This window comes from Conger conger, chromosome 14 (genome assembly GCF_963514075.1).
Source record: "Conger conger chromosome 14, fConCon1.1, whole genome shotgun sequence".
In the NCBI taxonomy this organism is placed as follows: domain Eukaryota; kingdom Metazoa; phylum Chordata; class Actinopteri; order Anguilliformes; family Congridae; genus Conger; species Conger conger.
Genome location: NC_083773.1, coordinates 5176136 through 5192158, shown reverse-complemented (window position 1 = coordinate 5192158; position 16023 = coordinate 5176136). Strand labels below are relative to the sequence as shown.

The following is a 16023-nucleotide window of genomic DNA, read 5'->3' as shown; positions in this document are numbered from 1 at the left end:
GCTGCGGGAAGCCAGGCACTTTAATGTCAGCCATTAATTAACCAGAACAGACCAGAACCCAATTAAAACTGACGTGGACTACACAGAGAGAGACCAGGGGAGAGAGAGAGAGAGAGACCAGGGGAGAAACTACAGGAGGGTTTACCAGGAGAGGCCAGACTTACTGCATTCTGTCCTACAGTTGTCTGCACTTGGCCGATGAAAGCAGTTGATTACACAGTGAATTCACCTCACCTGGTTTCTTGGGTCTGAATTGGTTGCTGATATTAAGGTGAAAACAAAAACCAGCACACCCTGTGGCTCTCCAGGACCAGGAGTGAAGACCACCATCTATTTAAGAGCTACAGTCAGAACCTTTAAAAAAAACCTGAAGTCATTTTAAATGTAGTATTTGAGGCGATAGGTTTCAGATCTATTAATAGGCAAATCAAGATGACCAAGACATTTTTGGGCAGCCTGTAGGCTAGTGGCTAAGGTACATGAATGGGACCCAGAAGGTTGGTGGTTCAAGCCCCGGTGTAGCCACTGTTGGGCCCTTGAGCAAAGCCTTTAACCACACGGCTCCAGGAGGGGATTGTCCAATTAGTCGAATCAACTGTAAGCGTCAGCTAAATAGCAGATTAACAAGTCACCATGGAGCAACTGGCATCGGAACTTACGTAGGATGCAAAAAACAAAATTGAAACATGTGTATCATTGTAAAGTGACTGGATAGTGTTGGGCAACCATGGGTGGGTACACAGCGAGTACACCAGCATGTGGAAGCACTCATCCATTAGCTCCCCTCAGTCACGCGTGGCCTGCAGTTTGTCTGAAAGGATCCCATCATTTTCTCTTTTCTTAAAGGCTTTAAATGTCCTCCTGCCCCACCCCCACGCCCCCTACATGAGCCCCCCACCCCATGTCCTTCCTGCCTTGGTCATAACCTCTGACCTCCAGGGGCAGGAAGATGTGTGCTTTACTGACTATTCTCCAGATCTTATCCGAGAACAGCTGATGTGCTGATTCTACCATTTAATTCATCGTGGTCTTCAATCCAGACCTTGGCGAGTACAATCCGGTGTGTTTTTGCTGGGATGAAACCAAAACCTGCACCCCACATCGGACCTTTTCAGATAACATTGGGCACCCCTGAGCTACCATATTCACTGGAGCTGTAACACAGACAGGACATTTAGTTTTTTTTAAATGTAATGGTAAGATCCAAAGGTCCCCAGTTCATAGTTCACTGCTGGAGGTCCCCCCCACACATAATGAGCCCTTTGGGTCTCCGTAGTAACAGCTGAATTTAAAATGGCCGCCTCGCGTTTTTTTCTTCCTCGGGAATAGCTGCTGCACACCAAAGATGAACAGCGGGCAGTACGGCGGGATCCTGTCCTACAGCGTGACGCTGGAGCGAGCGTTAAACGCGCTCCAGTGAGCGCATCATACCATGTGACGTCACGCGGTGGTGCAGCCGCTCTGCCTGGGTCGGAGTGGCGTCCCGTTCTCCATCGGTGCAGCGATAGGCCCACGCGTTAATAACAACGTATTAAAAACCGCATTAAAAACAACACGTTAAAATAACACATTCCTATTCGCACGCCCTCGGTGTCCCAAAGATCACCTGGAAAACCCCTCACCCCCCACATACACGCCATCCTCCCCATTCCCAAACAATCCACCCACACACACACATCCCCACCAACATGAAGCCTGTACACACACACACACACACACACACAGCTCTATACTCACCACATTCTCCTCTCCCTCCACCATACCAGCCCCCCCACTGTGAATCTCCCACTAACAGAACCCCCCCGACCCCACACACACAAGGAGATCCCCCCCCTCCACACACACACACACACACACACACACGCAGAGCAGTGAGGGTTACACACACACACACACACACACACACTCACACACACACACAAGCACGCTCACACGCACACACACACACACACACACACAGAGCAGCGAAGGTTACAAGCGCGCACACACACATACACACACACACACACACACACACGCACACACACGCAAAGCAGCGAGGGTTACTCAAGCACACACTAATCCACTGCCCTTTCATTTCAACATTACCCACAACCCCCTGCATCGCTCCTGATGCCCCCCCCCCACCCCTCCTCCACCCCAGTGCCTGATGGGATGCGGCGCATGCAGACAGTACGCTCGGAGGCAGAGGAGTCATGTGACCTGGCAGATGATAAAAAGAAACAGTAAAAATAAAAAAATAAAAACGAAATTAGCTCATCAGCAGTGGGGAAAGAAATTAAACTCTTCCAGCACAGTATTAGCTGTATGAGAAGTTCCTACATCTTACAGTTTCCACAAAGGATTATATTTCCATAATTTATCAGCTAATCCGTTTAGGTTCTCTCTGAATCCACGGAATCTAAAATTACTTTACAGTATGCAAATGCCAGCAGTCTGCTCCATACTGGCGTCTTTAGTTTTTTTAAAGTCTAGAACGTGACAGTACGACATATTCACCTGAATCTGTGACCGTCATTAGTCATTATTATTAATTACTAAAATTACCCGGGATCTGTTGGTGCCAATCTCACCGCAAACAGCCTGCGCCATTATTGGTCTCCCGTGCCTGGAGTTGCATTAATCACGTTAATGTCACGTTTCATAACGTTTTGAACGAAATACGGGCTGCAGTTTATCGTGCAGATGGTGGCACAGTGGTTAGCACGGATGCCTCGCAATAAGGAGGCTCAGGGTTCCAGACCTGGAGGTTCCCCTGTGTGGAGTTCATGTTCTGCATGTTCGCGTGGAAGGACATGCGTGTCAGGTTAGATGTACTCTTGACCAAGGCACTGGACTCAGAACTGGAGTTGGTCCCCAGGTGCTGCACGGTGGCTGCCCACTAAATCAGAATAGCCCCCTTTTCCACATCAGTGCCCTTCATAGGACTCACCCATGACCAAACCTGACTTCAGTCTGTTGTTTTTGTCATATCCTTTTGATAAACACTGCCACCTAGTGGTCAAAAGGCTAATTGCTTAGACTGCCTAGTCTTAACAAATCCTGTTCAGTGCACAGAAAACGTTGTCATCCTTTAAAAGATAGCACAGGGCTCCAGTTACAAAATTAATGTTTTCCCAAATTACAGTAGACTGTGTCTGAGTAAGTGGAAAAACCCTCTCTAAGAACCACAGTGACGTTGATATGAAATACGTTTATTTACTTTATACTGAATAAATACTGGAAAGTAAAAAAACCAAAAAAAAACCAACCCCTGTCACTCATGTCCTTAAAATGTCAAACTGATTTTACACATGAAATATACATGCCTTTCTAACCCCAGATGAGCTTTCATATACAAGCACTGAATTACTCACAAAATGGTATCCAAAAGGGATCCTCTTGGGGGTAGCATGACAGTCTTAGGGGGGTAAGTGTTTACATCCATGTAACGCATTTAAAAGCAAACGCCATTTCTTATTGACCTGGGCGCTTGTGTCCAGTCAGGATGTAATGTGACAGACAGGGTGGTAAGTCAGGATGTAATGTGACAGACAGGGTGGTGAGTGAGGATGTAATGTGTCTGACAGAGCGGTAAGTGAGGATGTAATGTGACAGAGCGGTAAGTGAGGATGTAATGTGACAGGGCGGTGAGGGTATGATGTGACAGGGCGGTGAGTGAGGGTGTAATGTGACAGACAGGGTGGTACGTCAGGATGTAATGTGACAGGGCGGTGAGTGAGGATGTAATGTGTGTGACAGAAAGGGCGGTAAGTGAGGATGCAATGTGACAGGGCGGTGAGTGAGGGTGTAATGTGACACAGGGCGGTAAGTGAGGATGTAATGTGTGTGACAGAGTGGTGTATAAAGTCTGTCCGCATTGTGGATTTTTATTCTCATATGAGGCAATTACACACAAACAGGTTCAAACAAATAAATACCCAGTTACCAAGCTGCGTTCCAACATGAAGAAAATTAAAAATTAAATACAATGACCAAAAATAATGAAAATGTACTAAAATTTAATAATTCATATCAGAAATCAAGAGAAATTATTGTCGACAGGAAAAAGACAAGAAGCAATATTAGAGTTGGTTTAGTAGAATATATCTGAGCTTCAGGACATAGAAATCAGCTCTTATTTCCCCCCAGTTTCTTATTATAAAAGACCGTTTTTCTAAAGCATTTCAACGCTGAAGAGGAACCGGAATATATTATGGGAAATATGAAAGCAGTTGACTTTTATATATAAAATAACGTCGCTTTAGAAAGGTGGCATTTGCAGACGAGGAAGTCCATAACACAAAAATATATGGCGTTTTGATCTATTACTGTTGACTCCGTTAGAGCAGAGAATGGTTGTTGTTTTTTTTGTTTTTTTTAAAAGGGAGTATTTCAACCGGGTTTCACTTGCAATATCTATACTTACACCAACACCAAGTCCATGCTGTTCACAGGTTTATGTATTTACCGTTACGCATCTAAACTCAATCTCTCCGTGTTTTTTTAATATGCTATTGCAAGGAAGAAATACTGCAGTCTGTCTCTCAGCTTCCGTTTAACTTTTTCTTTTTCTTTAGGAAAAAAAAAAAGAAGATTATGGTGGAGGAAACTGAGCGGCCGTTTCAGAGGCCAGAGTTCATGGTGGTGTCGTCATTAACCGACGTCAGAAAAACAAAAAGAAAATCCAAATAGTTCTTGGTAGGTTGGTAGAAAAAGCTGAGAGGAGCTTGTGAGATATGTTTGGAAGTTGGTAGTGACAAATCCACTTCTCTCTTCCGACATCCTTCCTTCTTTCATCGCAGATGGAGTTGGAATGCAGGAGCGTTCCGGGAGGGCAACAGTTCTTCATGACGGCTTTCTGAGGGGCAGAGAGAGAGAGAGGGAGAGAGAGAGAGAGGGAGAGAGAGAGAGAGAGAGAGAGAGAGAGAGAGGGAGAGAGAGAGAGAGGACGGATCACAGCTAGAGCGCAGGAACATGCAGATGTTAAATGGTAAATGGTTGGCATTTATATAGCACCTTTATCCAAAGCGCTGAGAAGCAATGCTTCTCATTCACCCATTCACACACACACTCACTCACACACACACACACACACACCAACGGCTGCCATGGAAAGCACCAAGCTCGTCAGGAGCATTTGGGGGTTAGGCGTCTTGCTCAGGGACACTTTGACACACCGAGGGCGGAATCGAACCTGCAACCCTCCAGCTGCCAGAGGACCGCTCTTACTGCCTGAGCCAATGAGACGACTGCTCTTACCACCTGAGCCAATGAGATGACTGCTCTTACCACCTGAGCCAATGAGATGACTGCTCTTACCACCTGAGCCAATGAGACGACTGCTCTTACCACCTGAGCCAATGAGACGACTGCTCTTACCGCCTGAGCCAATGAGACGACTGCTCTTACCGCCTGAGCCAATGAGACGACTGCTCTTACCGCCTGAGCCAATGAGACGACTGCTCTTACCGCCTGAGCCAATGAGACGACTGCTCTTACCGCCTGAGCCAATGAGACGACTGCTCTTACCGCCTGAGCCAATGAGACGACTGCTCTTACCGCCTGAGCCAACGTGGCCCAGACATCACACCGATAAACAGCCCATCCAACCCCATCCCGGCTCACTCTCACGCCGCCATACTGTGCTTCGGACTGCAAAAGGGTTCGGAAACTTTCTGGAATTTCCCCCAGTAAAATTTTTCCCATGGTAAGTTACAGCCCCATCACATCACTTGCGTGAGATTTCCCAAGATAAGACTGGAGGAATGTTCCCTTCTTTGGGCACAGCCCCTGGTGAATTCACATTACCCACAGAGTTTTACATTCTCTTGATTAATTCAATTCAATTACGCATTGTATAAAATGGGGCAAAACAGACCAGCCCATCGGCAGTCCAGATCCCAGTCTTCCAGTCTCATGGCTCAAGTTTCAGAATACATGTGGCACAATAGAACAATAATAGACAGAAAGTTGAATAATAAACAACCAAAAAAAAAAAACCCCACTGCTGTTCCACCAAACGCCACAATTAACGCTCAATTGTAGCAACACTGCCCCCTGTTGGACAAATCTGCTCCCAGTCCGGACTTTCAATTAGCGTTCCAAAAAGACAGGGTGAGCCATTACCACGTATAACTTGCAATGTGTAAAGGCTGAGCATATTTGCACTGCATGCTGGGAGCTAAACGCTCCTGTGTGCATTTCCTAACATAATATGTCTAACAAACAATCCAGTCCCACCACGTGAAACAGTGCTGTCCTTGCTGAGAAACCGCCTGGCTAACAGATCCACCCAGGGTCCATCAGACCTGCTTTATTTATTTACTTACCAGGGACCGTGCACATTAATCAACATTTTCAGTTTCCACATCAATGTAAATGCGCCAGAGTTAGCTAATAAGTTCATTTTCACCTGTCATGTCTTTGGACAAGCTTCTGCTGCTGACCACTCTAACCAGCACCACTAACACAGCCGTTAAGTCCCAATGGCAACACCGCAGTTCTTGTTCTCTCTCGAGCACATACGCACACACACACAGCCTACACCAGCAGTGTACATGGCACCCCTACACCTGAATATGACCATCCCAGGAGGAAACGCGATAGTTCAAACACTCATGTGAACCGTCATCTACCGATACACACTGCCGGGGCGACATTGGCTCAGGAGGTAAGAGCAGTCGGGGGGTTATCGGTTCGATCCCGCCCTGGGTGTGTCCTGCTCAGGGCGGGCTGTAGCGTAGTGGTTAAGGTAAATGACTGGGAAGGTGGGTGGTTGGATCCCCGGTGTAGCCACAATAAGATCCGCACAGCCGTTGGGCCCTTGAGCAAGGCCCTTAACCCTGCATTGCTCCAGGAGAGGATTGTCTCCTGCTTAGTCTAATCAACTGTACGTCACTCTGGATAAGAGCGTCTGCCAAATGCCATTAATGTAATGTAATGTAAAAGTGTCCCTGAGCAAGACACCTAACCCCCAAATGCTCTTGACGAGCCAGTTGGTGCCTTGTATGATAACCAATCACTGTTGGTGTGTGAGTGTGTGTATGAATGGGTGGATGGGAAGCATCAATTGCACAGTGCTTTGGATAATAGCGCTATATAAATGCCAACCATTTGCACTGTAATAATCCCTCACTGCAAAGCAATCAATCTGCTGAGCCATTTCCACAGCAGCTGCAGTTGCTCTGCGCCGCCAGTAGATGTCGCCATTGCTCTCCGGCTGCTGCCAGAGAGACACAATTCAACCGCTCACGACACCAGACCAAACGACTGCACTCGTTCAATAAGCAGTTGGAACCAATCGATAAATTAATCCATCAACTAATAAAGACAGGAGCTATTTTTGGCACAAATAAAACGGGTGATGATTGGAAAGGAAAGGCAAATAGAGTGCGTTACACAGTTCAGAAAAAGTCTGTCGAACTCCTGAAGGCCCTCAAGAGGAAGCGTAAATCCGGGGAAAATGTCGAGCTGGATATATTAGACTCACGCGGCATCAGCGGCCCCACAAGGAAACTACGGACAGAACAGTGACCCGTTCATTGTCAAATAGGGAACTGCGATTCATTAACTTATTTTCCACAAAACACTGGTTAAAACATCGTAATTGCTCATGAAAGGGTAAATGTTCTGCCACTTCGTGCCGTCTGGTGCTTCCCCCTCGCCACACCTGCACTTCTCGCTCACGACTGCTGTCTGTCCTGGTCCCACGGTGGTGGAATGACCTCCCGGTGGATGTCAGAACGGCAGAGTCTCTGACCTCCTTTAAGCGCAGACTGAAGACCCATCTCTTCAGGCTACACCTTTCCCTCCCTAACTCACCACCATGATTAGCCTTATATATGCCATAGACTGTAATGGCACTTATATAGTTGTATAGATATTGTTGTTTTTTGTATTAGCTATTGTATTGTTGTACTCCGTGGTATGCTAGTTTGGAAGTTGATGTACTCTTCAAGGGTTCTGATTATCTGTATGTTTACACTAGGACTCGGAACTGTACTGTCCTCTCAGGTCCTCTTAGCACTCATACTTGTGTTTGATCTGCACTTTGTTGTACGTCGCTCTGGATAAGAGCGTCTGCTAAATGCCATTTATGCAATGTAATGTAAAAGTGTCCCTGAGCAAGATGTAATGTAATGTAATGTAATGTAAAAAATCATCAGACCCTACACCCCTGCCAGACCTCTTCGTTCAGCCTCCACAGGCCGCTTGGCACCTCCCCCTCTCCGAACCTCCACCTCACGCTCACAACTACTGTCTGTTCTGGCTCCATGGTGGTGGAACGAACTCCCCGTTGAGGTCAGAACTGTAGAATCTCTCCCCACCTTCAAGCGCAAACTGAAGACGCACCTCTTCAAGCAGCACCTCTCCCCGTCCCTCCCTACCTCCCTGTGAACCTTAATTGTTGTCTTTGTCATTTACTTTGTGTTTCTGTATTTTTAGTTGGCTAGGTAAGCAGTATTTGGATAATTAAGTTTGGTCACTTTTGCTTTGTTGTTTGTTTATTTGTTGATTTAAAAAAAAAAGAAAGAAAAAAAAATAGAAAATTGGCCCTGGTCCTTATCTTAGTTGTACGGGTAGCAATTGAAATTGTACTTCCCTCTAGGGTCTTTCAGCGCACTTAGCCCTGGTTATCGGTATGCACTTTGTTGTACGTCGCTCTGGATAAGAGCGTCTGCCAAATGCCAATAATGTAATGTAATAATGTTCTGTAATGTTCTGTAATGTTCTGCAGGCCCACCTGGCTCAGACCTGCAGCAGCAGCAGCCCTTAGAGCAAGACGCAGGTGGACTTCTTTTTGGGCTTCTTCTTTTCCACGGGCGTTTTCCGGTTTATCTGTCTGACCAGGTCGTAGAAGATCTGCAGCGGGACAGAGGTACCGGGTCAACTGCTTTACAAAACACTGGTACCCAGTACTGTATCCTGACTGGGCAAATTGTACCCATAACTAAATATTAATTTGAAATGGGAATCTGTGTGACCTAAACATTCCGTGTCAGTGTCCCAGTAAGACATTCCCAACCCGGACATTTGATATCAGTCCCACTTGACAGTTAAACCATGAGCAGGTTTCGCGGTCAGAAGGCGGTGGAGTCGGTATTTTTGCGGACAGCTTACGTCAAGAACGTTGATCTTGGACTTTGCCGAAGACTCTAAAAAGGCACAGTGGTTCCACTGCCGGGCGAGGTTCTGGCCCTGCTCCTTCCCCACGACCCGCTCATCCTCCAGGTCACACTTATTCCCCACCAGGATCATCGGCACCTGCAGGGGGGGAGGAGGGGAGAGAGAGGGAGGGGGTGGGGGTGGGGGGAGAGAGGGGGAGGGAGGGAAGGAGGGAGAGAGAGGGGGCGGGAGGGAAGGAGGGAGAGAGGGGGAGAAAGAAAGAAAAGATGTCATGAATCTGAACATCCAGCTGAAAGAGTTTGACCACAGGCCTCAGTAGAGTGGAGATCCTTCCAGAAAAAAAGAAAAGAAAAAAAAGCTCTGGCCTTTTTTCAGACCCCCCTCAACACCCGCAAGCATCCAGATTTTGCATTATAACAACGTACACACATACAGAATAAATTACTTTTGACAGGCTTCAGTATTCCACTAATATTTAATATTCCACTAATTACTTGGGTTGCGCAGCTGTGGGGATATGAAACAGAGTTCATCTGCCACATCTTGGGAGTAAAAACTCAGCCGAGCTGACAGCTGCTCCGTCTCCGTTTCCCCCTGATCGTACGTTTTCTGGAAGTTTTCCCAGACGCAGCGGAGGGAAGCAGGGCTCGCTCGATCAAACCCCCGGACTACCGAGCGCTACGGTGAACTGCGGTGAAAGTGTCACCGGCAATGATCTCGAGAGAGAAAGGTTACATTTCTGCACAGAGCAGACAGACCGCTACACGAGGGGCATTACGGGAGGTTTTTATGTCCGTAAGTAGTGGTCAGGCGTATGGAGACGATTCACTGAGATTCAGTTCACCGATTCCGTCTCGGATCCAAAAAAAACACATAAAAGGTTCTTCTCCGATTGGTCGGCTCATTCGGGGTCCCCATTGGGATGTGAAAGGCGAGATTCCGCCCAGCCGTTTGAGAGGAGCGGACTGTTTGAGCGGACAGAGGAGGAACTACGGACAGGCAGAGAGAGAGAGCGATAAAAACAGCAGAGCAGAGAAAGAGAGGAAGGAGAGGGAAGGAGAGGGGGAGATAATGGGGGCGTGGACAGTGTCAGTGAGGATTGTGTGGGGGTTCGGGGAGCGTAGCGTAGCGTAGTGTCCAGGAAAAACAGGGCGCAGAGCTCCAGTCTCAGAGGTGAGGATCCCTGCTGGGGCCACACTGCTGCTGCTCTGAGGAGGCGCTCAAACCTGACCGGCCGGCAGGAGAAACCGCCGTCAGGAGCGATAGGCGTGATTTACGCTCGACGCGTCCACGAGAGACCGCGCGAGAGGCCGCACGGCCAACGATCCTGACACACCAGCAGACACGCCCCCGCCCGAGGGTCCACACGTCTCTCTGACCGTCCCACGCACACACCCAGAACAGAGCCAGAACTCTGCCTCGTCCCAAACTCCAGTGACATCGGCTTGCTGTGTGCATTCGGCACACTCGTGAACGAGGGCGCCTGCTCTCCATGCCTCTCTGAGTTTAAAGGTACAACAGGGTCATTCTGGACTGTGAACAATTGGCTGCGGCAATTTCAAGCAATTTTCAACCGATGAGCTTGAATTATTGTACAGCCAATACGATGTTTTGGTACAGAGTGCCGGCCCGTCAACTGTATATTTTGAAACCCAAATTTAAGGACTATAAAAACAGACAGAGGGTGAGTCAATATGTCAATGAGCCTTTTCCAATGATAGGAAGGGATTTACAATGGTCTTGTAACAATCGTACCTATTGTACCTTTAAATAAACGAGAATTAACTGAATGCTGTGGAGACAACTACAGAGAGCACAAACGCTCCAAACGCACGTTCGTTTCGGTTCAATGATGTCGGAATCCCGTGTGTCCATCCGTGAGGAGAGTACAACCCAGACTTCACACACTCAGCGCAATACACACACACACACACACACACACACACACACACACACACACACACACACACACACACACACACACACACACACACACACACACACACACGTCAGCTGCGAACGCCATGCCAGAAATGGCTCAGAAACAGCCGCAGGCCGTCACACACACACACACACTCACACGCCTGCAAATCAGCCTCAGCCATCAGCTTAATGTTGTCTAAATGGTTTCCATATTTTTCGAGCGAGTCTCAATCACTCAACAGAGCTGCAGCAGGAACAGATCGTGCCGAACCTCAGAGTGCAGTACAGACCACTCACAGCCCAAAGGCTGCAGTACAGACCACTCGCAGCCCAAAGCCTGCAGTACAGACCACTCACAGCCCAAAGCCTGCAGTACAGACCACTCACAGCCCAAAGGCTGCAGTACAGACCACTCACAGCCCAAAGGCTGCAGTACAGACCACTCACAGCCCAAAGGCTGCAGTACAGACCACTCACAGCCCAAAGGCTGCAGTACAGACCACTCACAGCCCAAAGCCTGCAGTACAGACCACTCACAGCCCAAAAGCTGCAGTACAGACCACTCACAGCCCAAAGGCTGCAGTACAGACCACTCACAGCCCAAAGGCTGCAGTACAGACCACTCACAGCCCAAAGGCTGCAGTACAGACCACTCACAGCCCAAAGCCTGCAGTACAGACCACTCGCAGCCCAAAGCCTGCAGTACAGACCACTCACAGCCCAAAGGCCGCAGTACAGACCACTCACAGCCCAAAGGCCGCAGTACAGACCACTCTCAGCCCAAAGCCTGCAGTACAGACCACTCACAGCCCAAAGCCTGCAGTACAGACCACTCACAGCCCAAAGCCTGCAGTACAGACCACTCAGAGCCCAAAGGCCGCAGTACAGACCACTCACAGCCCAAGGCAGCAGTACAGACCACTCACAGCCCAAGGCAGCAGTACAGACCACTCACAGCCCAAAGGCCGCAGTACAGACCACTCAGAGCCCAAAGGCTGCAGTACAGACCACTCACAGCCCAAAAGGTGCAGTACAGACCACTCACAGCCCAAAGCCTGCAGTACAGACCACTCAGAGCCCAAAGGCTGCAGTACAGACCACTCACAGCCCAAAGCCTACCGTACAGACCACTCTCAGCCCAAAGAGCTGTTAGGGGAGGGAGGGGGAGGTAGAGAGAGAGGAAGGGCTGGAGAGAGAGGGAGGGAGAGAAAGAGAGGAGACTGAAGTGAAAGTGAATGAGACAGGAGAGAAAGAATGCAATGTCCATGAATGTGTGCGTGTGTGTGTGTGCGCGAGAGAGAGAGAGAGAGAGAGAGAGAGAGAGAGGAGGTCACAAAACTGTTGGGGAGTTTCTCGGAGACCAGAGACACTTGCAGGAGTAACATGCAGAAATATTTGACTCAATTCAAGCCACGATGTAAGGGAGCTTTTTTCCCCAGTGCACACCAGCCAATGAGCGCAAGGGATGCTGGGAGTTGTATTTCACTCGCGGGGCGGGGCAGTGGGAACACCTGGTTTAGACTGAGCGCAGGGACAGCCGTGGCCTGCTGTTAGCCGAGACACAAAATGGAGGCTCTCAAGGGACACAGTGAAAACATGGGCTGGAGTTTCCACAAGAACACGGGGCGGAGTGGTCCCGTTCTGTTTTGAGACCAGCGGGGGAGTTCAGTCCAGGAAAAGTGCACTGCTTAAACATTACACTACACAAGGCTTCAGCTCTCAGGCACCATGCCCGATTTCAGGTATGAAGCGGTTTTAAATTCATATAATACTTAATTCAATACATTGTACACATTTCCTCCAGCTTTTCAGGCTCACAAATCTTTTTCTTGCTTTAATCCCTGACTATTATTTGGCTGACACTTTTATCCAAAGTGGCTTACAGTTGATGATTTGAAGCAGAGGCCAATCCTCTCTGGAGCAATGCGGGGTTAAGGGCCTTGCTCAAGGGCCCAACAGCTGCACTGATCTTATTGTGGCTACATCGGGGCTTGAACCACCAACCTTCCGGGTCCTGATCAAGCAACTTAGCCACTAGACTATAGGCTGCCCCACCATCACAAAAAATGTTCTCGGACAAATCACCAGCTTCAATTTCTTTCAACTGTCACTTGACAAGTGAATCTACCCGGCAACAGCTTGCTGGGAACAGCCAATAGAAATGCTTGAGCACTGGAAAATGATCTCCAAATAAATGTGACATCACACTTTCCTTTAGTTCTCTCATAAACCATCAAAGGGGACTTTAAAAACTCTTAAGTCAGGGTCAGCTGATGCAATTATATGACATTTTGTCATTTTTTCCCCATGTTGGGGCAGCTAGCAGCCATGGTCTCCAGGGCCTTTCAGAACCAGGCGTCATCTCCAGCTCTGAGTGACTACGCTCCCAGGCCGTGACCGATCCTTCCGTCAGTCACACCGAGGTCCGAAATCTCTGCTCTCCGCCGTAGCGACCAGCCCCAAACACATCCCCGTTTCCCGGCCCCCAAAAAAGGCAGAGCTCCTCCCGAGCGGCCGAGGAGGACTGCAGGTCTCGAACCGTCGTTCTGACGGGACGGGAGAGGGGCCCCCGAAACAGGAAGTGGGCGGGACAGGGGCCGAGCGAACAGGAAGCACAGGAACAGCGGTGAGAGTAAAGGCAGGAAGATTTCGCCCCGACTAGCGGCTCGGAAGCGGTCCTTCTGCGGTCTGTCACGGCGCTCTTCGTGATCAAAGCCACCCGCACGGGGTCGTGACCTTCCTGAAGAAGACCGGGTTCGCAGACCGCAGAAAAATAAATCACTTCTGCTGCCTCAGCCAACCGAAAGAGCAGCTGGAAGGGAAATAAGTGACATAGTCACATGCACCTTAAGCCCCCCCCCCCATGGATGGCAATGGAGGATACACTGTTCAGCTGCACAACCGCACAGCCTGTCCAATAACCGATAACCGCCCTCAGAGTCAGTCAGTGTAATTAGGACAGGCAGGCATTAAATCAGTGTCTCTCGGAGTAACGGGTAACTTGCTTAGCAGATGCAGCATTGGAGTAAACCCTGTAACTAATTTCCCTGCAATACCCAGCTGTATTCAAGAAGACTACATTTCCCACAATGCACCCGGAGCCCACAGGGACAGACGGGCTTCGCAGTAGGAGGAGAGGAGAGGCCCAAGGCCACAGTGACCCGCGTGACGGACTCCGGATCCGGGAGTTCCGGCCGGCACGCCACCGACGGGATGAGTCAGGGATTTCACGCACGCGTTCCCGGACGCTCCCGTCTGAAGGCGGCGCTCCGGGGAGCGGGCGCTGACAGAAGGACTCACGTCTTCCGTGTCTTTGACTCGGAGGATCTGCTCCCGCAGGTCCTGGAGGTCGTTGAAGGTGGACTGCGCCGTGATGGAGTACACCAGCGCGAAGCCCTGACCGTTCTTCATGTAGAGGTCCCGCATCGCCGTGAACTGCTCCTGCAGCGGGGAGAGGGAGGGGGAGAGAGGGAGAGAGAGGGGGAGAGAGAGGGGGAGAGAGAGAGAGAGAGAGGGAGAGAGAGAGGGAGAGAGAGAGAGAGAGAGGGAGAGAGGGAGGGAGAGAGGGAGGGAGAGAGAGGGAGAGAGAGGGAGAGGGAGGGAGAGGGAGGGAGAGAGGGAGAGGGAGAGGGAGAGGGAGGGGGGAGAGAGGGAGAGAGGGGGAGAGGGAGAGAGAGAGGGAGAGGGAGAGGGAGAGGGAGGGGGGAGAGAGGGGGAGAGGGAGAGAGAGAGGGAGAGGGAGAGGGAGGGGGGAGAGAGGGAGGGAGAGAGAGAGAGAGAGAGAGAGAGAGAGGGGTAGAGAGAGAGGGGGAGGGGGAGAGAGAGGGAGGTGGGAGGAGATAGAAAGAGAGGGAGGGGGGAGGGAGTGAGAGGGAGAGAGAGGGGGAAGTGGGAGGGAGAGAAAGAGAGGGGGAAGGGAGAGGGAGAGAGAGGTAGGGAGGGAGGGGGAGAGGAGGGGAGAAAAGAAATGAGGGAGAGAGGGGGGGAGAGAGTGGGAGGGAGAGAAAGAGGGAGAGGAGAAGGGGAGAAAAGGAATGAGAGGGGGAGAGAGAGAGAGGGGGGAGAGGGGGAGAGAAAAAGAGGGAGAGAAAGAGAGAGAGAGGGAGGGGAGAAAAGGAATGAGAGAGAAAGAGAGAGAGAGAGAGGGGCTGTCATATCTGATCAGGCTCAACCTTGCGCAGGCATCCCCACACACACGCGCGTAGCTTCCAGGGATCTTAAGCACCCAGATATCAGATCCCCCTCCAGTGCCAAGCTAAAGCCCTGCTAAAGATGTTTTTACTGTACCGCTGCCAAGAAACACAAACGCACATCGCTCACGGTCACCGTGTGCAGCCACAGCGCTAAACTGCGAGGGGCACTGACTTCAGTCAGGTCTGCAGCTCACCGGCCATTTTGGGGGGGAAAACAGTGAGCCCACTCTTCACAGAAGTGACAAACCAAATGGCAGCCCTTTCAATCTCGTAGTGAACTTTACTTCCTCTCTTTACCTGAGGAAGTTTTAGGAAAGGCAACATAACCCCCCCCTTTAAACTTTAACAACATATGTTACACTACATTACAGTTATTTAGCGGACGCTTTAATCCAAAGTGACTTACAGTTTATTAGACTAAGCAGGGAACAACTACCAACCTCCCGGGTCCCCAGTCACGTTCCTTAGCCACTAGGCTACAGGCTGCCCCACATATATCAAACATAACATATCTATTAGTCTCAGTCTTTCTCTGATTGCAGGCAATATGGAAAGGAGATCATGTGACCACTGTAACGGCGTGGATCATGTGACCACTGTAACGGCGTGGATCATGTGACCACTGTAACGGCGTGGATCCACTTACTGTTCCTGCTGTGTCCAGGATCTCCAGCATACACTGCTGACTGTCCACCTCCACTTGCTGAGAGAGAGAGAAAGAGAGAGAGAGGGAGAGGGAGGGGGGGAGAGAGGGAGGGAGAGGGAGGGGGGGAGAGAGAGAGAGGGAGAGAGAGGGAGA

General features: G+C 49.8%; 1 protein-coding gene across 4 annotated transcripts in view; it reads right to left on the bottom strand.

Annotated features, from left to right (window-relative positions):
* Positions 1-3173: 3173 nt before the first annotated feature.
* LOC133109742 (ras-related protein Rap-1A) overlaps positions 3174-16023 on the bottom strand; it is a 37686-nt gene continuing 24836 nt past the window's right edge. For 3 of the 4 annotated variants that reach the window (XM_061219283.1, XM_061219286.1, XM_061219285.1), the window contains exons 4-8: positions 15871-15927; positions 14332-14472; positions 9103-9246; positions 8726-8844; positions 3174-4840 (exon numbers count right to left, since the gene is read on the bottom strand). In XM_061219283.1, the coding sequence (XP_061075267.1) occupies positions 8755-8844; positions 9103-9246; positions 14332-14472; positions 15871-15927 (432 nt within the window). In that variant the 3' untranslated portion in view covers positions 3174-4840; positions 8726-8754. The remainder of the gene's footprint in view (positions 4841-8725; positions 8845-9102; positions 9247-14331; positions 14473-15870; positions 15928-16023) is intronic. The other variant, XM_061219287.1, reaches the window with a different exon arrangement.